The sequence below is a fragment of the Podarcis vaucheri genome (genome assembly GCF_965113315.1).
Source record: "Podarcis vaucheri genome assembly, chromosome: 1".
NCBI classification, from domain to species: Eukaryota; Metazoa; Chordata; class Lepidosauria; order Squamata; family Lacertidae; genus Podarcis; species Podarcis vaucheri.
This window is the reverse complement of record NC_138759.1, coordinates 103,210,523-103,237,448: the sequence shown is the minus strand read 5'-3', so window position 1 is coordinate 103,237,448 and position 26,926 is coordinate 103,210,523. Positions and strand designations below refer to the sequence as shown.

At 40.9% G+C, this 26,926-nt stretch overlaps 1 protein-coding gene across 12 annotated transcripts in view; it reads left to right on the top strand.

Moving 5' to 3' along the window:
* Window positions 1–26,926, top strand: part of GTDC1 (glycosyltransferase like domain containing 1) — a 231,244-nt gene that overhangs the window by 60,293 nt on the left and 144,025 nt on the right. For 10 of the 12 annotated variants that reach the window (XR_014213431.1, XM_082198804.1, XM_082198805.1 and 7 more), the window contains one exon: window positions 2,620–2,830. Coding sequence is in view for 11 of the 12 variants with exons in the window: in XM_082198804.1 (XP_082054930.1) it covers window positions 2,620–2,830 (211 nt within the window). In the remaining variant the exon portion in view is untranslated. Of the gene's footprint in view, window positions 1–210; window positions 339–2,619; window positions 2,836–26,926 lie in introns of those variants that run through there. The other 2 variants (XM_082198812.1, XM_082198803.1) reach the window with 2 other exon arrangements.

Sequence of the window (26,926 nt, the reverse complement as noted above, 5' to 3'; positions counted from 1 at the left end):
TATTCCATTTCTGAGTTGTATTTCCCACTTACCAGGAGTGCCCATACATAATATATAATTGTTCTGGTATAGAACCTAGCTTGCTTTTATTTGGTTCTGTCTCAAAAGTGTTGTGTATTTTGACTCTAGCTTAAAAATATATACTGGTCTGGAATAAGCCTTCGCCAACATTTTTTGTCCTGTGCCTATTTAGTTTTTTTTATGTTGGAAAAAGTGTTCATGATCAGAAGCAGATACACTGTTTAAGTACTGGAACAAAAGGTGGAAGTTTTCAAAGAACAGAATGCTGCTGCCTGTATCCTGTTCACGGAGGAGCTGACCTGTATTTGAATATCAAGGTTCTTAGCAATGTACCTTCTTGGGGGCTGGGGTGTGTGTGACTATGATGTAATGCAGAACAGTGAATTTTTCAAGCCGCACAGTGATGCACTCCTGAGAATGGAACCAAGCCATTAGTACATCACGGAGAATTACTGATTCCAAAGAGACACCCTTGAGAGAGGAAGTACTGTAATGAGAAAGCAGCAATGTTGTTCTAATATTTGTTGTTTCCTTTGAAATGGCTAAAATACCTGAAATGATTTATACCTAATTGAGCTTTGCATTCCATCTGATAGGGTAAATGTTCTCAGGCCATTTATCATCGGTGGCTTTTCAAGATCTCCTAGGAGTACATGGTGTATATTTACCTTAACTTGGCTAGGTCAAGGGAAATAGCTTTTTTTAAAAGAAAACAAAACAAAACAAAACACCAAAGCAAAACAAGAATAATACATGATACCGTATGAGATTGTAGGAAAACTAGAAACACAGTGCTGGCATGATTTACATACTTTCATTCTGCCACCCTTGTTGCTATACAAATATGTCACATAACTAGTTAAAATGTGTGGATTAATACTACTACAACTAATAATAATATACAATATTAATTTGTACAAGTTTTAATTGCTCCTGAGAATGGGTGTGGCTTGGTGGTGGGGTGAGAAAATGTATTTTGATCCAGTTCTGCTGTTAGTTGTGTCTGGGATTGAAAGAAATGTGGATCTCATCCTTAACGCCCATGGGGAACATGCACTTACGTTCTCAAATGACAGCCCTATACTGCATGTAAGAACTGAAATCAGGGAAACTTTCTAAATCAGTTTGTGATGTGGCATGGTACAGTGTGGTGGTCTGCTGTTCAAAAAGCATGTATCGGGGTCAAGGCTAGCCTAGGACATTTTGCCACTTGCCCTGTACCCTGCTATATTTATATCCTACCTTTCCTCCAGGGAGATCAAGGTGGCGCACATCATTCTTTCCCTGCTATGTTTTATCCACACAACAACTCTTTGAGAAACGTTAGGTGGCGAGTGAGTGGCCCAAGACTACCTAGCAGGCTTCATGGCACAATTGGGATCTGAATCTAGGTCTCTCCAGACCTAATTCAACATCATCATTGGCATCATAATTTTCTTTAGTGTTTGGAGCGCAGGTAGGGAACCTGTTCCCCTCTAGATGTTGTTGGACTGCAACTCCCATGATCCTTGACCACTGGTTACACTGGCTGGGGCTGATGGGAGTTGGCTCTCTTAGCTTCTTGTCAATCAGATTAAGGTATGATCTGCTGCCTGAAAAGAGTCAATGATGCGTCATATACCCATTCTGCACAGGGCAGCATGTCCTCCTCTTTGGAAAAGGAGAGAGTAATTCTGAATTAAAACCTCAAGGGAAAGTGCATGGACTACACAAAAATCATAATCAAAATACACACTCTATCATTTTTCCACTTAGCAGCATCCAAACATTGTCTCTAGCTTTTGAGCCTTTTTAGCACTTGTCACAGACTATTCTGCTTTCTCTTTTTTAGAGGGGGGTGTTGTGTTGTGTTTGTTTGTTTGTTTCTGCCTTGGTTTTGTATGTCAGCTGCCCTGTGGCTGAGAGTGTGAACAACCTTCTTAAAGTGTACAATATTGTTCTGTTCCAGCTAGTTTGATGTAATAATGTATTTTGCATCTCCTCTAGGGGCTGAAAATGTCACTTAGTTCTGCTCCCAGCCTTCTGTAGCTTTAAGTGTAGATGTCCTTGGGGTTGAAGACTCAGCCTGGGTTCCTTGGGCTGCCCCTAGTCAGATTTCTTTTAGTCATCTTTCCATATTGCCTTTAGTATGAAAGATTATTTTGGTTGAACTGTGCTTGAAATGTCTTCCAGTTTTTACATACCATCAGTCACAGGGCAATCTGTATTAGAAAACAAATGTGCGATATTTTGTAGAAACAGCAAGCACCAACTTAAAAATAAATGTATATTTTAAAGTAATCCGCTAAGTTAAAAGCCTAAACATTTTCAAGCACATGCATGTATGACTGAACTGTTAATTGTAACCTAAATTTTAATGGAATGCGACTTTGATTAATAGATACTCTCCTTTTTCCATGCTTGCAATTTTAATTAGTCTTTTTTAAGTTAAACTTATTAATGAAACAAAAAGATTGAATCCCTTTAAAACTGAGCTCACTGGCTGAGCTCTTGTAATGTGGTTCCGCTTTTATCATGATCCTATATGACACATTTTTAAATGAAATAATTATAATGTAGGCTTTATTAATATGGAGTGTTTTTTTTTTTTTTTTGTAGAATCCTGGGCAACTTTGGCAACGTATAGGAGAATGAGCGTTTTGCTGATTGAAGCTTTTTATGGAGGTTCACACAGGCAGCTAGTGGATCTCCTACAAGAAGAAATAGAAGACTGTGTCCTATTTACTCTCCCTGCAAAGAAATGGCATTGGAGAGCAAGGACTGCAGCAGTCTACTTCATGCAGGCTGTCCCAGTCAGCATGGACTACAGGTAAGGTGAGCTATGGATACCTTTGTAACTCCAGATCTTGAATTTCCGTATTTACTCATATACAGTTCAGCAACCTTTCTGTGGAACTGAGATCACCTAAGGTAGGTGCCTTAGATACATGAGAACGTTTCCACTTTAAATCCCAGGCATTTCCAGTTGCTCAGAGCCAACTGTGTTCTACAGACGGTGATGTGAGAGAACAGATGCCCTTGTGAGTGGTCATGTGCCATGATAAAACCGGTGCCACCATGCCGTAAAGACATAGCTCTGCATATAATTATGTACACATGGGGTGAGATCCAAAAAGCTACTTTTAAGGATGTCTGGTGGTGTGGGATTTAAAAACAAAACAAAACTCTGCACAGTCAAGTCTCATGCTCATATCACATTGTACTCTTGAAAAGGTAGGTGAGTTGCTTTCCAGAAACACACACCAAACATTCTGCATGTCCAAGGCATCTAACTGCTTGGTTCTTTGGACACTGGCTCTACGTGTATTCTTCCTAGCGACAGACAAGGATCAAAGAGCACCCCCGGACTGCATAACTGCTTGTCCAGAGAAAGTGCAACCCTGTCCAGATTAGGCAATGGACTTGTCTCCTGGGCACAGGGACCACTCGCTTATCCCTCTTCCAATAAGAAGTTTTATTCTGACAGAATGCTGTGAGGTGGGCTAGGTTTCAAATGAATGACTTCCATAAAGTTCAACAATTAGCGAGGTCTTTTCAGTTCAAAACTAGCATTCTTTCTGCAACACAACACTGGCTTTGGGCAGTCTTGTAGGTAGCACAGGAAGCCTTTTAGAAAACTGGAAAATTGTTTCTTGTTCATTGGGAACGCACTCACCAAGCAAGCTAATCACGGTTTTCAATCCTGAATTTATTTGGCTTTTCTAAGCCCCTAATAAGGGGCAAAAAAATTAAATATGTAAGGATGGACTCTTTCTCAATTGTCTTTCTTCACACTTGGATTTGTTTATTCTCCAGATCCCACAACTAAGGGATAAGAATGGTTTCAATAGATTGACAGCATTTGGTGGGATTGGTTTTTCAGACCCAAACTTCCCCAGTGGACTTAACCAGCTCCATGAGCTGCGTCGTGAGAATCTAAGTTTAATTTTATGCCATGTTAATAATAATAATTTATTATTTGTACCCCGCCCATCTGGCTGGGTTTCTCCAGCCACTCTGGGCGGCTTCCATAGAAACCAAAAAACACTAAAATATCATACATTAAAAACTTCCCTGAACAGGGCTGCCTTAAGATGTCTTCTGAATGTCAGGTAGTTTATCGTTTTGACATCTGATGGGAGGGCGTTCCACAGGGCGGGCGCCACTACCGAGAAGGCCCTCTGCCTGGTTCCTTGTAGCTTTGCTTCTCGCAATGAGGGAACCGCCAGAAGGCCCTCTGCGCTGGACCTCAGTGTCTGGGCAGAACGATGGGGGTGGAGATGCTCCTTCAGGTATACTGGGCCGAGGCCGTTTAGGGCTTTAAAGGTCAACACCAGCACTTTGAATTGTGCTCAGAAACGTACTGGGAGCCAATGTAGGTCTTTCAAGACCAGTGTTATGCGGTCTCGGCGGCTGCCCCCAGTCACCAGTTTAGCTGACGCATTCTGGATTAGTTGTAGTTTCCGAGTCACCTTCAAAAGTAGCCCCACGTAGAGTGCATTGCAGTAGTCCAAGCGGGAGATAACTAGAGCATGCACCACTCTGGCGAGACAGTCCGCGGGCAGGTAGGGTCTCAGCCTGCGTACCAGGTGGAGTTGGTAGACAGCTGCCCTGGATACAGAATTGACCTGCGCCTCCATGGACAGCTGTGAGTCCAAAATGACTCCCAGGCTGCGCACCTGGTCCTTCAGGGGGACAGTGACCCTATTCAGGTCCAGGGAGTCCTCCACACCAGCCCGTCCCCTGTCTCCCAAAAACAGTACTTCTGTCTTGTCAGGATTCAACTTCAATCCATTAGCTGCCATCCATCCTCCAACCGCCTCCAGGCACTCACACAGGACCTTCACTGCCTTCACTGGTTCTGATTTGAAAGAGAGGTAGAGCTGGGTATCATCTGCATATTGATGGACACCCAGTCCAAACCTCCTGATGATCTCTCCCAGCGGCTTCATATAGATGTTAAAAAGCATGGGGGAGAGGACGGAACCCTGAGGCACCCCACAAGTGAGGGCCCAATGGTCTGAACACTCATCCCCCCCACCACTTCCTGAACACGGCCCAGGAGGAAGGAACGAAACCACTGTATAACAGTGCTCCCAGCTCCCAACCCCTCTAGACGGTCCAGAAGGATGTTATGGTCGATTGTATCAAAGGCCGCTGAGAGATCCAGCAGAACTAGGAAACAACTCTCACCTTTGTCCCTAGCTCGCCGAAGATCATCAACCAGTGCGACCAAGGCAGTTTCAGTCCCATGATGAGGCCTGAACCCCGATTGGAAGGGATCCAAATGGTCCGCATCCTCCAGGCGTGCCTGGAGTTGTTCAGCAACCACCCGCTCAATCATCTTGCCCAAGAATGGAAGATTTGGAACTGGGCGATAGTTGGCCATACTGGCCGGGTCTAAAGATAGTTTTTTAAGAAGCGGTTTAATGACCGCCTCTTTCAGCGGATCTGGGAATGTTCCCTCACAGAGGGAAGCATTCACCACTCCGCAGAGCCCATTGCCCAGCCCTTCCCGGCTTGCTTTTATTAGCCAGGATGGGCAAGGATCAAGGAGACAGGTGGTTGGTTTCACGCGTCCAAGCAGCCTGTCCACATCCTCGGGGTATGTTGAAGTATTTGCTGTGCATTTTGACTATGTGGAGTAAGTCCATTTTTTAGCATTTAAAATAAAGCCCTTTAAATATATTTTATTTTCTTTCTGGCTTTTCCTTGGCTGTTCTCTGCTGCTTCTTATTGCATCTAAGCTTCCAGTCTGGAACAACTTTTCAGAGGGGAAAAAAATTGTTCTGCCTGAGGTGGTTGAATGTGGGTTTTGCTTTGCTCGACTTCGAAACAATCCTATTTTGTAGGAGTATGTATGACAAACTATTATGTAAATTTTTTTCTACATCACAACCGCATCCTCCAACGCATTGCAATGTTATCTCAGCTCCTTCAAGGTCAGCAGCCCAAGCTGTCCAGCGCTCGCTGTATTAAGCTAATCAGACATAACTCATAGCCATACACTTCATTAGTTTAACGTACAGTTACATTGACCTGAGATAACTGAATTCCAATTTGTCAAATAACCTACATTTTAACAGAAAGTACTAGAAGCTTAAAAACTGATTCAAAGTTAGCAAATCTGTCATGTACTTATGTGCAATGTAACCTTCATAAACACCAACTAAATCTACGCTTAACCAATACAGCATAATGAGGAGGTGATGGCCCTGCTGTTGCTATTGGTATCTGATCACAGAGAAAATAATTCAGAGAGTTTGATATAGGTGCAGGTTCAATAGGAATGTACGGTGCTGGTAATCCAGCCAAAATTAAGCGGTTGAAAGTCCCATTGATTTCAGTGGGAGAATGAAGCATATGCTGTTAATATTAATATCCTAGCGCTACTACTAATGTCGAGGGTGTCAAGGAGGGCATTGGTAGCAATTGATTAAAAACTAAATTGCACTCTGCACTCAGTTTTGGGGTTGCTTCTGACAGCAGCCTTAACTCGTGTCATAATGCCATGTGTTTTTCTCTGCTGCTACCAATGGCAGATTTCCCTTCTCTCACGCCTATGCTATGTGCATGGGGTGGTGCCAGGGATGGTTGTGACATTGGGGCAGGGCCAGCAGCACAGTTCCACATCCCTTTCTATGCATGGAGTTCTGTTCATGCATATGACACATGCATGGGACACCTCTATGTTTCTTCTGTACTCTTCCATGCATTAAAAAGTCAATGTAAGTTGTTCCCATCTATTGCAAGAGCTTTTTATCCTTGCAGAGCCCAAAGAGTTCCGCTATAGAGTCTTCCTGATTTTTCCTTCCATGCAATAGAAATGAAGCAATCGGAAAAGTAATTTTACCAGTCTTTCCCCCCTCCTGCTTCATCATGGCACCTGTCTGTAGACAAAGGAAATAAGAGGAGGAAGGAAGCAATGAAAGTAGGAGCTGGGGTTTTTTGCCATTAGTGACACTGGGCAATTAAGACTAGCTGAAATTAAGTGGTTAATAATTTGACAGCGGAAGAATGGGGGATTTTCAGATGTTGGTAGAGAAATTGCGGTGTACAAAGTCCTTATTCCAAAGGGAACTCCTACATTTTAGTTGGGTCTCATGAATGAGCTAGAATGGATTATGATCATCCATAGCTAATGCCAAGGCTTTTTGCAAACAGAAGGAGTGTTATGGGTTAGGGTAATGATGAAAAATAGATACTGCAGTTTCTTTTAATATACAGCCATGTGTCCTGATTATCTGAAAATAAGCTGAACCTATGAATAATATAGAAATAAAATAAATACAAGACACTTTTAAGAGGATAAACTATACTAATTAAAAATCATAAATGTAGAAATACTGAATCATAACACGCAATTTCATTATACTATAGTGCTAGCAATGTAAATACCAATATATATAAAACAAGGCGCACATAATGCATTTGAATAAAACAAAGCAATTCTTCAGATTCTCTAAAAACCTAAAATGGAGGAAGCAAATATGCTGGAAAAGAAAACCACAAAGCTTTTATTTTCTTATTAGGGCAGGTTTTTGAAAAATCAGCAAAACCTTTATGCATTAGTGATGACTATAAATCTACAAGTGCTCTGAGTAGCATGATCAGAATACTATTACTGCTTTTGTTAATCAGCAAGTGATATATACATTTTTCACATGGTTGTTGGTGTCATTATGTTCAGAGTCCTGCTCTGCCATGTAACAGAAGGATCTCATCAGTTTGCAGTCGTCTCCGTGTGTTTATATAATTTGATGCTAATATGAATCAGTGGGCACTGGCTCTAGAACTTAATAAGGCAATATTATTAACTAATATTTCTCCATCCAGAATGAATTATGCTGAGAAAGGAAACCTGGAGAAGTCACCCTTGGCTGTTATGTCAAAACTTAAAAAGGCCGAGCATTTTGAGTGAATACGGAAAACCATTTACCAAGTGGTAATTTATTGTGGTCTACATGTAACCTAGCTGTGCAGCCCTCGCTCCACTTACAGCCTTCCTATGTCAAGTGAGATTGTCCATGTCTAAAATATTAGGAAGTAGAGGGACCCATGGGCAGACTGTTTACATTGACAGTCCCATTTTGATCAGTCTCTTCATCTGTTTGGCTTCCTTAAATTGATTTACACTGAATGCCAGTCAGGGCTGGTCCTCTGCCCCCACTTAATTTTGAGTAATTGTGACATGCTTAATTGTGAACTGTTTAAAGTTGTGCCATATATATATATATATATATATATATATATATATATATATATATATATCACATACATACAAAACAAGCAGAATAACAAAACTTTTCAAGGGAAATGTGTAGGGGGTTACATGGATATTTTTTTAAAACAACTTGTCACTTTTTAACTGAAAAGCTACCATCTGCCAACATTTTAATCACAAGCAAAGCTTATTAATGCAAAGTGAATGTTTATGATCATATTGATGTCTTCCTGAATAATTTTCAGGTAGGCTCTTTGGTTATATTATTAATTGTTTTACTTTTTTCTGTCAAGTTTCTTCCTTTCTCATTATCTGAGAACTGCTTTGAATTATTGAACCTGCTTCTTGAACCTATAGCCGTGACACCTGGAGAGTGGCTTCTGCTCCAGCCTGATTGTAGTTCTAGAATCATTCATTTTCCCCTCGCATTTAATTATCATGCAAGAGGGAGAGTTTGGGAAAAGCCCAGTAGGTCCTCAGTGTATTGCTGACTGAAGGTCTTTCCACATCAAGGAGCCAAGCGCATGGGCTGCAGGGGCAGATACCTGCAGAAAGGGGCAACTAGTAATGGAGGGGGGACAACAAGTGAATAGGCCCTGTGGGGGGGGGGCAAATGAGCCAAGTTTAACCCCAATACATTGCCCATCTCATGAAATAAAATTGGTGCTGGGTTTTCAAGAGATGGTAGGGCATCTGTTGGTATCCCCACTCTCTTACTCCCAGGCAGTGCCCCTGTCTAAGCTAGTGGAGATTATATTGGTATGGGAGGCCTCCATAGTGCATGTGGACATCAATGCTGAGCCCCTTGCATTTGTGTTGCTTAGGAATATGTGAACTGCCACTCAAGGAACACTGGGTTGTATCCAGCTATATCATACTCGACCCATCCTCATTTAAATCAACTTATTTCAGTGGGTCTACTCACTGTATGACTTGGTTAGATATAATCCTTTATAGGTAAATCTGATACATGTATACTAAGAGGTAAGTGCCATTGAATTCAGTGAAACTTGCTCCCAGGGAAGTGGGAATAGGATTTCAACCTTAGCGTAGTTTTTGTCATGGATAGATACTAGAATCATAGAACTGTAGAGTTGGAAGGGACCATGATTGTAATCTGATCAGCACCCGATAAAGTTTGTTTGGTGTAGGAGAACATCAGGAAGCAAAAGATCATTCACTTTTGGCAATCAGTTTTCTCTTTCTTTAATTTTTAGATACTATGTTAGTCAGAGTTCAAAAAAGAAGATTAAAATTCTCTTCCCAAAGGGCCAGTATAAGTCATGCCCAAGCTGCCACTTAGAACTATTGGGGATTTTTCTTCTTTATTTTCCAGTGATACTCATAATTGCTGGCCCACTTCCAATCCAAATTGATCCAAAGGGCGCTGTTTTATCAACAGTTCTTAGGTTCATATCTGGTAATCTACACTGCCCCACAAGTTCCATTTACTGAGATGGGCTGTGAGAGTGTGCCATTATACCAGTCCTTGCTGTTTGGACTGCTTATTTGCTGGGACAGTGGCTTGTATGACTGTGTCATTAGAAACTACAGCCCAATTAATATATTACTACTGCATGGATGGCACTTGAAAGCAACTTCCAAGTGACTGGGGCACATGTCATAGCACTAACAATCTTCAGTGTTACTCACAGGTCTCTCGATTTGCATGGTTACTTCTCATGCCAATAGCAGTGACCCTACTAAATGATGGGAAGGAATCGACCAACTTGTTTGACGACTGCTGTGCGTGTGTGTGTCTTGTTAGACTGCCATGTGTTATCAGATTGAAAACTCAAATTAAAAACGGAGGGGGAGTGGGAAGTTTAAGAATGTATGTGAACATGACCTTCAGAAAGGGGTCAAAATGAGACCCTGGGCTTTGGAAACAAAACTTTCCAGTATGTAAAATGTACAGTGAAGGAATCCTATTCAATTTAAAGATGTCCTCGGAGGTTGAGGTGAGCTGCCTTTTATCTAATTTCATTTTGTTTTCCAGACGATACTGATAGTTTTGAAAATGGTGGGGATGGGGGGTGGGAGCAGTGTTTTACATTTAAGTAACACTATTTCAACAAACACTGTTTGTGCAGAAAACTATTGCACTGAAAACACCACGTAGCCATAAAGCCTTTCTTCCCTGATTGTGCAGCGTATTATATATGTTTCTTATTTTTCAGAACAGCAAACCCAGACCTAAGCTCCATATCTAAAATTTGCCTCTGGTCTTAGTATCATGTTAGATATTTCAACAAAATAATCCATGTTCTGACTGCACACCTCAGTGCTGTCTTAGTTTGTTTGGTGCCTTTTACAGCCATCAGGGTTTTTTCGCATATAGCTCCATCAGTTAAAATAATGGCTTTTCTCCCTGTGTAAAAGTGTAATAAGCATACCGTTTGTCTTTTAAAATACAATTGTCAAATTTTAAGGGGTAAATATATTTTGAGTATTTACCCTGGAGCTCTTTAAGGGCTGGAATCTGTTAGAAATAAGACCTTTTATCCAAATGAACAGTTACCTGAGGGCGAGTATAAAATGCAATGCAGTTTTTTCCCCTTATTACAAAAAAATGCTACAAGAACTATTAAAAGCACACACTTTCAGTTCTACTGTAACATTTAACCCTTTGGTGTGTGTACTTATACATGCACGGCTGTGTGTGCACATGCAGAAATACACACACACGTGCGTCTTTGTGAAATTATTGAGGAAAATATCTAAAAAGACAGAAATTCTGGAAATTGGTCCTTTAGCAGCATCTCGTCGTTCTGATTGCCACTTTTCCCCATGATCCAGTGAAGAAGAGGAGGAGTTTGGATTTGATATCCCGCTTTATCACTACCCTAAGGAGTCTCAAAGCAGCTAACATTCTCCTTTCCCTTCCTCCCCCACAACAAACACTCTGTGAGGTGAGTGGGGCTGAGAGGCTTCATAGAAGTGTGACTGGCTCAAGGTCACCCAGCAGCTGCATGTGGAGGAGCGGAGACGCGAACCCAGTTCACCAGATAATGAGTCTACCACTCTTAACCACTACACCACACTGGCTCTCCTCAGCTGGATTGGGAACCATGTCCACAAAAAGGTGTTATGTGTATGCTTTCCAAGATTGAATCTCGGCATAGAGTTGCTGCATGTATAGGTGCCAACACTAAATTGGGAACTGGAGCACAAAGTGTTTCTAGTGGTGCATTCCACTAAGGGAGTTGGGGACTGGATCCAAGTCCACCTATCATCATGGGAGATGGAAAAGGATTAGATTCAGGCTGCCTCACACTTTTTCTGAAAATAATCATTCTTTCCAAAAGTGAAAGTACCAATGAAGATATTTTAGGTGCACACAACTCATTGGGTTGTTGTTTTTTGGGGCGGGAGGCTTGTGCAAATTCCTTTTTATGGACCTTAGCTTCACTAGCATGGATTTAGGGACCTTAGCTTTACTAGATTTTCTTAGGGACCTGAGCTTTTATTTCTAGCATGACTTTTTTGAACTGGGGCTGGGAACAGCATTTCTAAACAAATATTCTGTCAGAGGCACACTTAGAGATGAGGATGCCCTGCTTTCCATTTTGGAAACTTACTCTGGAGTTAGCACTGGAGAGTTATTAGGCTTTTATCCCTGGGGGATGGGTGGGATGCAAATCCCAGAATTCTGCTGAGTATTTGGAGATTGGAAATGCTAACACCTAAGATCATGTCAGTATCAGACCTCAGTATCTTCAACTTAAATGTGTTGGTTGAAAAGGAAAACATGAGTGTGGAACATGTTACTTTTTCATGAGGTGCTCATGAAGCATGGGACTCGCAGGGGCATTTGAGAACTTGCCTATAACAAGAAGCAAAGAAATTGCCATTGTAAGTTCCTTGTACATGTCAAAAGAACAAATTTTGTTGTTCTTGTTTGTTCTTGTTTGTCAGACGTTTGAGGTTGTGCATACCAAATTTGGGATTGGGCAGATAAATATGACCAGAATGGATGTTATCTGCTGTGATAATGTGGCAGTTGAATCCTTGGTTTTCCCTGTGTTAAAAGTGCAAACCCGTGAACTTTGCATCCTTAACTCTTGGGCCTCTGGAAGTCATGGGACAAGGAGCAAATGAGAATTCTCAGAAAAAGAAGAAAAATGAACAGCTAATAGACATCTGTGGCAAAACCTTGGGATCGTAAGGGCTGAAAATGGTTTATTGCAATTGTATTGGGGCAAGGTGTTCTGAAATTTGCACAGCTGTGATCTGTGCAATGTAGTACAGGAACAGGAATGTAAGCAGACTTCTGAGATTCTTGGTTTCAATTTATTTTTCTTTTAAGCTAAGGGCCTCAAAGTCAGAAAGTCAATCTGTAGAGATTCCATTGGCTACCGAACAGAAGTTCAAAGTTTGATGCACTCTGTTTTCCCAACCTGTGGTTACCTCAGCTCTTTCCCTGCCCACCCACTGTCAACAATGACCAGCTTTGAACTCATAACCTTGACTTTGTAAGTTAAGGACTCTTTCCTGCTGAGCCACTTTCAAGCAGAGACCATATTATCTGAAGAGGCCTCCCAGCCTGAGTGCTATGATTGGTTCCAGGTCAGCCCGGGGCCTTCCTGAGAATTGAGCAACCTTGCTGCACCCTCTTGCCTCTAGTCTTCTGACCCAGCCAGTCTCCTGCTGCCTGTCTTCCAAACTTGTTCTTCATATTTTCTTTCTACCTTAACTTTCCCTCTAGTTATATTACAGCTTTCAATCCCTGTTGTTGTTTCTGCTACTACATATTGCCACATGCTTGGCTTAACTCTTGGAATAATTTCCTAAGCTGTACCCCTTCAGGGCCTCCCCTGTAGCTGCCTCTAATTCGCCACATTTTTCTTGCAAGGATCTTTTAACTGGTTGGGAGACTAGAACACATAGGATAGACAACGTAGGATGAATTTGACTTAAGAACAGGTTAGAGCTTATAACACAGCCTACTCCATAGTGCTAATGGCAGCAAAGAAACTAATACTTCTCTGACACTATAAAACTTCCCAGAGTGCTGTTCTGGGTGGTTTGAGGCATCTTGCAGCTTTGGCCCTCATTGTACCACATAGGCCTAGCACACTGAGCAACCATGGACATAAATAACATCAAAGATACTCATCTGCATTTTTTTTAAACTACCGCTCTTCTAAGACCCAAAAGAAGGAGCATTGCAGTTTTACCCGTCCAGAAGACCAGTACTTGTTACCGATAAACAACATTGTATTTCCTGCTTCTTGATACATACTATGTATAGTATACACCACATCAAGATCTACCAAATAAGTTAGGAGTCTGTCTGTCTTTCTTTTTTTAAAAAAAGTCTACATCAATACCCCAATAAATTCAGAACCAGTGTTGCAGGCAGTTGTTTGCATTTTGTCACTGTCACACTGTTAATGGTCTCCATCACCGGAGAGCTTGTCACTTACTGCTAAGTCTAGATCTTTCATCAGTTTTTATGCAGTTCACGGCACTGAACGCCAGTTCACAGTTTGCAGTTAGATACAGGCAATAACAGACGTGAGTTTGTTCAACAAAGGAAATTTTTCTGGCTGGGAAACCACATTCTTGCACAAAGCTGCAAATGGAAGATTCTTTGCAATAATTTTCAGTTCAAGCCATTTATCCAGCAGTCCCTTTTAATTGTGGCTTGATGGGAGAGTGTTTGGCCAAAGACTAAAATCTCAGCAGGAGAGTGGAAAGAGCTTGCAGTTTTCTATATAGGACTGCTGGTTGGGAGAGAGAGGAAGGAGGTAAGAAGTGTGTCGTTTACTGGAAAGAAAAAGAAACAGACTGATATGCATTTGCCCAACTTCCTGCAGCAATTCCTTGCTGGAGCCCAGGAAGATACATAGGCTCATTTCCTTGTATTCCTCCTCATCATGTGGGTAGGGAGAAGGAAGAGGATGATCCACACCTTTTCTGTGTTCTGGTATCACAGGCAGCAGTCTGAGGTGAGCCAGGAGCTGGAAATCCAAAGCTGTTGGACAAGTATCCAGGAACAAAGTGCAAACCAAGAACAAGCCAGGTGTCAACTGGAGAACAAGCCAGGTGGAAGGTCTGAAAAATAACCAAAGATCCAGGAACATATCTGTACTCAGGAAGGTTCAAAGAAGAGTTGATTGGAAGTAGTAAGTCCTTATCCATTGGAAAGATGGGTGGACAGAATCATCCCAAGATCTAAATGAACTTCAGCTAGAACAAGGGTAGCAGCCTCAGGCCTGGGGGCCAGTTTCTCCAAATTTTTCTCTGTGGGCCTTGTAACTCTACCATAGCCCCTTCACAGGCACCCCTTCTCTCTTTTTTTAAAAACAAATTTTTATTGGGTTTTCACATTTTTTTAGACAAACATACAGAAAAAACCAACAGACAAAAAAGACACAGAAACAAAAAAAAAAGATATAAAGTTTCAAAAAAGAGAGAACTTGTTTTCATAACCCTGGTCTGTGACTTCCCCCCACCCCCTCCCTTGCATCCCTATTCCCAATTTTGTATCAGCAAATTGTTGATTCCCAAAATCTTAACTATCTCAATAATAGCCCTTTTAAAAAAGAAAACGATTGTTCTAAGTTGGATCTCAGTTCCCTTCCGTCGATTTCCCATTTTGTCTTTCGTATCAGTCATATTAATTAGTTTCCATTATCCTGAGTGTTGTTAAAATTACATCCTTCCCTCCCTCCCATCCCCGATTTGCGTCCCTTCCCGATGTATGTCCAAAGTATCAGTTCTTAGCCTGGGTTCCTCACGTCCGAGGCTCTCCCATCTCTCACAGTCCCTCTCCGCCGGTCTTGTTGGTAATCCTTTATGTCGGTCATCAGGTCTCGAAAGAGTTCTATCACAATCCATCCATAGTCTCTTACATACAACTGCTGTAGAATTTCCACAAGGCATGGATCTTTCAAATCATAGTCAGAATCAGAGTCAACGTGGAGGCCCCAATTGTATTTCTTTATTTTAAATTCTTGCATTCCATAAGCTTCCAGGGCCTCCACTTTCTTCTTTTGCATCTTTCGTAGATTTGTTGTAGTTTTAATCCAATAGTCCCCTTGCTTGTATTCCACAGATGTCAAATTCTGGTTAGCATCTTCCAGCTTTACTTTCTCTTTCTCTTGTTTTGTCTCCTTTTCTTTGATTATCATTTCAGATTCAGCTGTGGGTTGTTTCTCATTCCAATCCTCCTTACAGTCAGCAGAGTTACTTGTTTCAGTGGTGAAGGTCATTATATGTTTACTCATTTCTGAGAAATGCTCTTGTAAGGTTCCCACCAAATAGAACATCCTTTCGATTTCAACCAGTATCTTTCCATCCACAGCCATTGTAGTTCCACAGAGTTCCCCCTAGAGGGATTCTGATTGTTTAACGTTACTTTCTCCAACAGTCCTCTTTCTTATTTTTATTACTTTGTTTCCAACAATTTAAGTTCAATTGTAACACCTTTAATCCAGAGGGGTCTTAAGTAGCAGTTTTTTCCTGTAGACTGTATATTTGACAGCTTTGACAGCTGTCAAATTCTATGCTTACAGGCTCCAAAATAGGACGCTCCCGGGCCCGGGGGGAGGGTTGTTTACAGCAAAGAAAGTAACTTCCAAAACTCCACTCTCCTGCACAAAATCACTTCTTATTTTTTCCAATCTTGGAAGTCGATATCTTTTTAAACTCACCCTTTGCAGGGCAGGCTCTCCATCTTAGTTCTTACGTCGTTGCTTTAACTCGTCTGCAAGGGGAGGGTGCGGACTTCCTTTTAGCACACCCCCCGATCGTCTCAAATTCAAACGGAAAATTCTTAAGGTCCAATTTCAATTTACGGGTTGTTTTTTCCAGCCGAATTTCAAGGAAGGAAGTCAGCGCTCTTCGGTCATGGCTCGCGGCTTCGCTCAGCAGAGGTAGCGATGGACTCTAGGTGCCATGCCACCCCCCGTATCCCCTCCGCAGCCTTTAAAAAGGCTCTTTGCGAATCAGGGGGGGCGCTTAAGGCACCCACCGAGTCTTCAGTCCGCAGGCTTCCGCGCCTGCGGTTTTAAGGGTCCCCGTGTCGCCGGCACAGCAAAGACCCGTCCCCCGCTGAGCCGATTCCCTCCGGAGCTCGGAGGGAATCCGCCATTCCCGGATCGCGCCAACCCCGGAAGTCCACAGGCACCCCTTCTCTACCCATCCCACAATCAGTCTTGCTTCACACTCTACTTGATGTTTTTGCCTGGCTGGAATCCATCTTGGAACCGTGAAAGAAGAAATATAGGTAGTATCTGTGCTGCTTCTTTTTCTAGAAAAATAGGTGCCGGTACTCACTATGAAGCTGTTACAGTGTCATACTTTTTAACAACAACAACAACAAAAAGAGGTGGCAGTACTGCGTACCTTTGAGTACCCCTGGAAAAAATCCCTGAGTAATATAAAGCATTAAAAAACTGTAATTCAAAGCAACACCTCCCAGCAGCAACAGAAAGGTTGGGCAGCACTCATCGTAGCTCCATTAAAATCAGCAGGTCTACTTTGAGTATGACTAACGTTCGAAGTTACCCTTTGGACTTGAGCTCCCCTTTGCAAGGGTTTCCGTTTTTATCTAGCATCCACTGGCAATGAGTTTCTTTGGTTTAATTATATTAATTAATTATATTTAATTATATTAATTAATTAATATAATTAATTAATTAATACAAAAATAAAAAATAATAGAAGGCAAGCAATTTTTATTTTCAAATGTGCATATAATTAGAAGACTGCTCACCGTGTGTTGTTGTTGTTTTTTTATCTCCCAGTTTCCTTCCCTTTTTTTTGCTTTGCTCTTGCCTCTTTTTGTTAGTTTGTTTTGTGTGTGTGTCCTCTGCTCTGGGTCAGTGAGGGTACACACATGAAGGTGCTGGATGGTTGGTGAAAAACCCTGTGTGAGAGGCAGGGAAGGGAAGATCTCCCAGGATAGGAAGCTGGGGAAAGAAAGGGAAGCTCCCAGGTAAGAGCTGGGAGGGTTCGTGCATTTTTATGTGACAACAAGGGTTAAGAGCTACCTGTGAGAGAGGGCTTTGCATTTTGTTTATCCATCTCTCTTTCTCTTTCTGTTTTCACTTATGTTTGCTTGTTTTTTATTGTATTATGAAATCTCCTTAATAAAATTTTATGGAAAAAGGAGGAGGGAAGAAAAAGAAAAACACTGCAAATATTTTAGTAATATATACAATTTATTTATTTGTCCTTTGTTGAACACTTTATTCTTTGCCTATGTGAGGGGGATTATGTATACCTATAAATATTATTTTCTTCCTGTTTTTGTATTTCCACCATTTTGCAAAAGTCCTCATTTCGTCTGATAGATTTGACCACAGCTGTGCGTTTAGACGTCTCCATTGAGCTGTCCACTTACGGATAGGGAAGCCTAAGGCTGTATTTACCCATCTGGCTCAGGGAGGTGAAGAATCAAGGCTGGCTGTGTTCTAGGAGAGTGAGAAATTCAGCCTTGGGGAAGGGCAGGCAGGCCACTTCTCTGCCAGCAGAAATTGCTTTGTTTTAAGTCAGATACAGTTTGCTTTCAGGTTTACATAGATACCGCAGTTAGGTAAGGCTGCTGATCTCACAAAAGTCAATACTGAATCACTGACTGTCTCAATTACTGCAGCCTACATTGAAAGGCTGTTAGCCTTCCAGGTCACTAGCCCAATTGTATCATGTATAGTCATGTTGGAGGGCCAGTTTCTGCAGCGTAGGGCGACTCATTTTCGGTCCCACTGACTTATTTGTAGTTGATTGTATAGGAAAGGATGACAAACCTTGCATTTTATTTTTTAATTGCTGAATACGGAACAATTAAGATTATTAATGTTTTAAATGCTTTTATTTGCGCTGCTATCTAAATTAGGATCTTGCATTCGCATCTCTTGTTAGGGATTTTTTTATTAGTCTATTCGTATTTGTAAATTTTCATGTCTGTAATTATGCGTTCTCCTGAAATCTTATTGTTTCCTCATGTGATTTTTTTTTTGTGTGTGTGATGTTGGAAGCCCCTTTGAGCATGGTTTACCACGGAAAAGCAGCATGCGAATAAACCATGGTGATGATGAAATGTTGGACTTTAGAATAACTTTATTGTGTTTAGTTACAGATAGGTAGCCGTGTTGGTCTGCCATAGTCAAAATAAAAAATTTCTTCCAGTAGCACCTTAAAGACCAACTAAGTTAGTTCTTGGTATGAGCTTTCGTGTGCATGCATTTCGTGGGTATCTGAAGAAGTGTGCATGCACACGAAAGCTCATACCAAGAACTAACTTAGTTGGTCTTTAAGGTGCTACTGGAAGGAATTTTTTATTTTTATTGTGTTTGAAAGTAATGCCTCTGGGGGAGAAGATTCCACAGCTAGGTGCCACTACAGAGAAGGCCTTATACGTCACTAGACAGCACATTTACTGGTGGGAGAAGCCCTGCACCCCCCTCCATTGGGTTCCAATTAAATCCCAAATTGTTCAGGGCCTTACATGTCAGCATTAATACCTTAAATTTGAACTACCAATGTGCAGGCAGGTGTGTACATTGCTTGGCATGGTACACAGGTGCCTGTCAATGTTCTAATAGCTGAATTCTGCCCTAGCTTCAGTTTTCAAGCCACATTCAATGGAAAACCCCACAGAGAACTCACTATAGCAATCCAAATGTCATATCCAGAGCCTTGTCAGATACATGGCAGAAAGGAACTGGAAGCTGATTTTGTTATTTTATTTTCCCCTCCTTAAAATAAAATGTTGAGAATACATGTGGCATTCCACATACATGTGGAATACATGTGGTAAAGTATGCCCCCTCCAATTTATGTGGCATGTTAAGGTAAACGAGAAGTCTATAGATTTTTAAGTTCCATGCCTTCTCCAAGCATTCCCTGTATGTGCATTTTGGTCCCTCTACCAAAACCAGTAGGGCAAGGGACAAAACAGAATCCAGGGTCCGCAATGGCTGAGAGGTATTTCTTTAGTCAGAACTTTTTCTCCAGGGTAAGACCTTTCTCTCCAGCCTCAGAAAGGGGGATCAAAAACATCCTATGTCCTCTGAGGCTCTCTCCCAGACACCATCGGATTGCAGCCTTAATCTAATTATAGGCACTGCAAATATATAGATTTCATCTTCTGACTAGAATGCTATATATTTGCTTTAGAACCTGTAAGTGCATAATATTTTGAATATTCATGGTGGTATTCACAAGGTATACTTCTGAATATTGAAAGTGTCTGGTTTGACAAGAATAGCTAATGTGTTTTTCTTTGCAAAATCCCATCTCTTCTCATGGTGTGTTTTCTGGTGTTTAAGTCCTACATTGCATTTATGTTGGTGTGATATCTCTAAATTATCTCTTTACATAAGTACTAAACAAATTTCTCTACTTCTGGCTATAGTGTGTAACCATAGTGTACTCTACTGAATTTAAGATCAAAACACACAATACAGTGGTACCTCAGGTTACATACGCTTCAGGTTACAGACTCAGCTAACCCAGAAATAGTGCTTCAGGTTAAGAACTTTGTTTCAGGATGAGAACAGAAATCGTGCTCCGGCGGCGCGGCAGCAGCAGGAGGCCCCATTAGCTAAAGTGGTGCTTCAGGTTAAGAACAGTTTCAGGTGAAGAACGGACCTCCTGGATGAATTAAGTACCTAACCCGAGGTACCACTGTATTATGGAAGGTTTTCTGCTCGAAATTGCCTCTCCATGTGACCAATCTTGCCTTCTGACCGCAAGGACCAGCCTTAGAAATGATCATAACAGTACTGATGTACTGATTTACCTAGTGATGGTTTTTTGTTTTTTAAAAATAGATAAATAATTAGGATGGACCATTCTGTCCATGTCAATGCATATTAAAGAGTTTGACACTTTGCTTAAGAAATAATAATAATCAGCCAGATTGTGCGCTTAATAACATATTTCTCTGTAATTCATATGCAGAATATACCAGACTTTCACTTATAATTTTCTGTAATTGGTGGGATTTCCCCCTCTTGCTAAGTCCACAGAATTCTGATGCAAAACAGACTCAAATTCTGGCAGCAGCTTCCCTAAACATGTATTTGCAGCAAAATGTACATTTGCATGATTTCTATACAGCAAATCGTAATTTTTTTTATGCAACATAAGTTACCTCTCTGTATCTCTGTCTTAGTTCTTACTGGGCTGGTCCATTCCAAACAGCGGGTTTGGGCTCATGTGATTCAATGTTCCTCTGCAAAGAAACAGTTCCCTCTACACAGAAAACGAGTTGTTTTGGGAGAAAGGGCCAAAATAAAATAGTAGCAAATGGGGGCTGAGAGTCTTCTCGCCCAGGGTTGGTGAACCTTTGGCCTCCAAGTGTTGCTGATATATACCTCCATCATCCTAGATCATTGGCCATGATGGTGAGGTGAGGCTGACAGGAATTGCAGTTGAACATCTGGGGGACCGAAAGCTTTCGCAGCCTTGCTGTAGCCCTTCTTCAATTTAAGTACTGAACTCCACAAAACTGACATGACTCTGAGGGAAGGAGGAAGATGGGAGGGGATCTGAAAAGAGAAGCAATTTTCTTTTTTTCTTTTTACAAGGATGGTTTGAAATGGTGAGCTTTTTAAAATACTGGCTTTTTCTCAGTGCAGGATTTGAAACTGGTGCCCTGCAGGGCTATGCTGTCCTGTAGGCATACTAGCAAGACCCCTCCATTTTGTACATCTGTGGGAAAACAATCTGTCTGTTCCCTGCCCTGCCACACCCCTGGTTTCCCAATGCAAAATGTGCACATCCCACGACACACCAGTGGAGTCTCATTAATAGTGTCATGTGTTTCAAATTAGACTGAAGGAGGCTTCTGAAATTTGAATAATACTTCACATTGTTTATATTTTTATTCTTAGTGAAGTTACTGTCTGGGCTGCTTGCCTATGGAGAGGAATAAAAAGATCAGAGAGAAGATGCTTCGTGACCCAGGACTAAGCCAGAATATTAATGGTCAGATGTTACAGGGTTTAGTTCAGAGAAATCTTGAATCACAGCTATGTGCGAGATGAATGTCCATCTCTCTCTCTCTCTCTCTCTCTCCCTCCCCCCTCTGCGCTTTAAAACAAAAATAGTTCATTTGATTGATGGTGTTTTGCTACACTTCTGACATTTAAAATGGATATTAGGAGGTGGGTGGGTTATTTTAATAACTTGTTGCTTTAATTCAGCCAGCTAAAGAATACTGACATATTTTACACCTAATGGGAAAGGCCTCTTTGAGATACAGAGATGTACATATCAGGAACATGTCAGCATGGCTGACTTAAGAGTAATGGCAGATGGATGTTGCAGGGGCCACTGGGCTGTCACTGAAAACAGCAGTCCTACTCCCTGCTCTCCTCTGGTGCAAGATGTATTTTGGTGTGACCCAGTGCTCTTTTCTAGAAAAAGAGGTGCCAGAACTCACTATGAACATCTCCCTTGTTCTCTTACAATGGCATGGCATCCACCTGAGAAGTGCCAGAACTGAGTTCTGCTGAGCTTCCGCTGAAAAGAAGCCAAATGATGTGATCCAAATGATTCCTGTAATGTCTACTTCTGCCATTAATCCTATTTAATTTCTTTAAACTTGCTTAAAAGACGGGTTCTTTTAATACAATGGCTGGTGGTAATTTAAAAAGTTTGAAAGTTTTATAAAGAAAAATATCAGAAACTTTTACCTTAATTTTTTCCCCAGGAGAGTAATGATCTTCTAGTTGTACTCCACAACTCACTCTCTCTCTCTCTCTCTCTCTCTCTCTCTCTCTCTCTCTCACACACACACACACACACACACACACAAGCAACAAATATGTATTCATCTTAATTTAATGTTTAAATCTCATTGTATATTATAAAAAATATGATGGCATGACAAGCTCTCTATTCTGAATTCTTCAAACATCTCTGAATATTATATTAAATGACATAACCATGGATGTATCCCTTGTATATATCAGGTCCATATAACTAGAGAATAGCAATTGTTCATCTCAATCTTGCCTCAGTTAAGACAGTAATATGTAAAAGCTGGAGAGCCATAAATTTGAGGGGCACATCCTAGAAAGCTTTGAAAACAAAAAGTTGGGAGATTTTCATAACAGGTTAATATTATTGGTTTAATATTATTTCCTGTCATGAACTATTTTTATCTTTTCCTGCTCTCTGACGTAGCAGCCCATTTAACTTTTTTTTTTCCTGGAGAGCTACTCTTTAATCAGATCAAGCTCAAGGAAACTGATATCTATCTGTTTGGCGCACATCTTCTGCTTCTGGTTCTGATTTAGTTACAAGACGGTTGCAGACTCAAATCCCTTAAAACACATTTTGCTTGAATTACGGGATGAATGCAGTTTATGTCTTGGATTCCTGTGCTAGTGGCTCTTGCCGTATATTCTCCAAACGCATCACAGAATTGGGATGTGAAATTAAAAGAAGGCAAGTGTGGCACTTCCCCAGCCCCCGCCTCTGTAACTACATGTCTTAAATTATCAGTTTTTAGTTTTAGGCAGTAGTGATGACTCTTAGGAGAAAAATTGGGTGGGTGTGCACGTGCACGCACACAAAAGTTTAATAGCACAACACACAATCAGTAGTGTTTTCATCTGGCATTTTTTTTAAGACTATGGATATTAAGACTACAAAATACTATCTTAGTGCTACACTAAATGCACAGAACTTCTTTCCATAAAGGTAATCCAGCATCATCATCCACCAGCCCTGCATCTGAAAGCTAGTCATTCAGTATCAGCAGTGCAATTTAATCTGGCTGTGTATCTTCTGTGGCATGGACATAAAGGGTATGTGGGTGTCATGTGAAGCTCTAGCAGCATTTCCCCTGTATATTACATAGCTTTGGGAGTACATTGGATGCACTTCTAGACTTTTTTAAACCTCATTGAAGATGCACTGTAATTTTAGGAATGGCTATGTGTTTAAGAACGCGCTCAGTTGATATGAATAAGTGTCATGCAAACAGGTGTAATCACGGCATCACACATTACGATTATCACTTTTCCCTCCTCTACACCGAGTCGGAAAAATGTCATCAGTGAAGAGTCCCTGAAAGGTAGCATCTCACAGCACCTGTCATATCAGGACATTGCAGTATCTGGTACAATTGCCAAGGCCATGTATGATGATAAAATCTAGTTTCTGTGAACACTTCAACATTCCGCCACTACAGGCTTTCCTGAAGCGAACAAAGGTGAAAAACAGAATGTCTCAATGCCTGTATCATCTTAATATGTCTAGTATCTGAGTCACTCAAAATAAAAAATAAAAATGTTATCTGGCAAAAATGCTTTGTAATAGTCCAACTTTCCTCAGTATTTCTATATTTTGTTGCTGTTCTAAAATCACTTTTTAACAGCAACAAAATATAGAAATACTGAGGAAAGTATTGGTTGAGCTCCAGTTAGTTTTGCAAGCATATTATGCTGCTAAGCTATTTTTGAAATTTTGACAAACTCATACAGTATTTGGAAACATAGTCCTAAATAGGTGTTGGACTTACATGGAAGGTAGAAAGCTTAAATTTAGTGTTCTTAAAGTCTAGATCTTCTGGTCACTGATTTCTAGAAAAGTCTGAAAGTTTCACTTCAAACACAAATAGAGAATTTGAACATGTTGCTAAACTATAGTTTAGTGTAATGTGAGTAAACTGCAGTAAGATTTGGGCTTGCTTTCTCCTTCCCCTCCTCTCAATGAAGAGTTTGGAAAGTTTCACTTCTTTGTTTGTTCAACCCCAGTTTGTCAGGTCATCCGTACTGATGAATGTTAACATTAACTATGGTTATGTAAAAGCCATCTTCAAACCAACAGTTCTGAATCTGGTTTATTTAAACACACCATAGTTAACATTAACAACAGTTTGGAATTCTGATGATAATGCCAACTATAGTTAGTGGAAATTGAAAGTGAAAACTTCTCAACTCCTCACTGCAAGAGAAGCAGGAAATGTGTGAGTGAAAAGGTCTTGGTAGTCATGCTAAACTATGCTTTATTGTGTCATCTGCATGTTGTCAGTCTGCCTCATAATTACAGCCCATGCTGTAACAGAGTTTAAGCTAAACTACAGATGAAATGGAATGAAGGAGTGTGTCACCAATCATGCATATAGGATTGATATATGGTAGGCATTGTATGCTTGGACTTTGAAAAAGCTCTCCAAACAAGCTCTTGTCATGGGATAAGTAGAAAAGTCATCTTAAAATTGGTCAAAGAACAGGAAATAGAGAGTGGGAATGACTAGACCATTCTTGCTATGGAGGGATGTAAATAAGTATTACAGTCCCCAAAAGATATAAAATGGGACTCTTTGACTTGTTCATAATTGACGTGGAGTTGGGGGTGATCTGCAAGGTGGCCAAGCCTTCAGATGATACCAAATTATTCAGGGTAGTAAAGCAAAAAGGAATTGAAAGGACCTCCAAAAAATTTCTCCAGACTAAGGGAGTGAGCATTAAAATGGCCAATGCAATTCAGTGTAAGCAAGTTTAAAGCGATTCTTATGGGACAAAAATCCCAACTCCACCTATATTTGGAGGGAGTCTGAAATAGTAGTGACTGGCCTGGAAAGGGATATTGAGTTGTGATAGATAGTGTAAAAAAACTGTACAGTGGTACCTCGGGTTACAGACGCTTCATGTTACAGATGCTTTAGGTTACAGACTCCGCTAACCCAGAAATAGTACCTCGGGTTAAGAACTTTGCTTCAGGATGAAAATAGAAATCGTGTGGTGGCAGCGGGAGGCCCCCTTAGCTAAAGTGGTACCTCAGGTTAAGAACAGTTTCAGGTTAAGAACGGACCTCCAGAATGAATTAAGTTCTTAACCCGAGGTACCACTGTAATCCAATTTGTGGCTGCTGTAAAAAACAACACCTAAAAAAAAAGAATTCCATCTTAGGCATCATGTGGAAAGAAATTTGAAATAATTTAAAATAAAACATTGAATATCATAATACCATAACACAAATACAGGGTGCGACCACACTTGAAATACTGTGTACAATTCTGGGCACCACAGCTCACCAAGGATACTGTATGATTTGTTAATGTAAGATGTACTGATAGCCACAAACCTAGATGGCTTTACAAGGGGACTGGACATATTCATGGAAGATAAAGCTATCAGTGACTAATGGTCATGATGGTTCTGCTGTATTTCCACTGTGGGAGGCAGTAAGCCTCTGAATACCAGTTACTGGGGGGCAAGTAGGGAGAGTGCTGTTGAACTCAGGTCCTGCTTTTGGGCTTCCTAGGGGCATAAGGCTTTTGTTCTAATCCAGAAGGACTCTGATGTTCCTCAGACTACAAACAGGAAAGTGTGCTGTCCGGTAGAAGCCAGGAGTGTGTTTGCATTTGCAGGATGAAAGTGTGTCCTGGAAAGGTAAGCAACCCATTATGGTTATTTATATAAATCCAGTGTTTGTTTTTCATGAAGACTGGGTGGATTTTGGTACTTTCCCCTTTTTTCTTGACTTCTAATTGAGACCACTGCAGTGGTATTTGCGTAATAATGACCTATCCAACAGCTTTTATTGATCACATTTGATTAAAATACAGGGCATTTTCAGGAGGAAAAAAAGAATTAGGCAATCAAAGCAATTTGCTTTAATTTTGTCTTAAATCTAAGTATAATAAAAGTAGAAAATCTAATGTCATCGTATCCATTTATGGCCTATGGAATAATTACATTGGCAGCACAGCATGATGCCAAAAACTCAGAGATGCAAGAAAAGTTTATGGAAGTCTGATTCTGTATTTTAAATACACTGGGTTGTTGTTTTTGCTTCATTTCTCTAAAAGCCGCCTCCTTTTTAAAAAGGGTAATTGCCAATCTCTTGTTCAGAATCTCTACAAATAGATTCAACAGGCTCTCCCTAAAACTTCTGTCTTTAGTCTTCTTGTTGTTTTGTTGTTGTTGTTGTTGTTGTTGTTATAGGCAGCTCAACTTAAAATAGTCTCATCTGCTTTAACTAAACTCTTCTACGTTACTTGGCAGTGCTTTCTTTTGTACATGGCTCTTAAGAGACCATGGAAGCTCAAACGGCACAATGCAGATCATGCAAATCACCCTCGCACTGCTGGTGTACAGTGGCCTGATTGAGAGGCAGTATGCATGGCTCATGGGCCAACCACATGAAAGGAACAATTTTAAAGACCAGATGAGCTAAAGCTGGGCCAAGTTAGGCTGATGTGTGAGCTTCAAAGGTTATGGAATAGCATCCTTATTTAAAATAAAACTGATTTTATTAATAACACCTGAACCAAGTTATTACTCATGGAGGAAACAGAGAGGTACATGATGCTAAATGCATACCATACTTAACGCAGGGGGAATAAAGATTATGTTGAATTTGGGTATATGCGCCCTGGCACAGAGCTGTATGTTTTCCTGGAAGAGGTAGAAATAGACAACCGTTTCCCGTTCATTGAACGGTGCATTTTTGAGTGTCCAAGGAACTAGGTTACTTGCAGAGCGTGTGCTGGAATAGGGGGTCAGTGTGTAGAAACCTTAATTGCTGAGGCAAGTTGATTAAGACTTGGTTTTGTGCTCAACCTACTGAGATATGTGAAATCCAGGAAGAACCCATTGCAACATGATAATAAGAATCATGGCACAATTGGAGACTGAGGGTGGACTGGGAGATAGGGAGATGAAAAAAGCAAATAAGTATCCTGACCTTGAGAATCTTCTCTAGTATATCTGGGGCTTTTTTCCC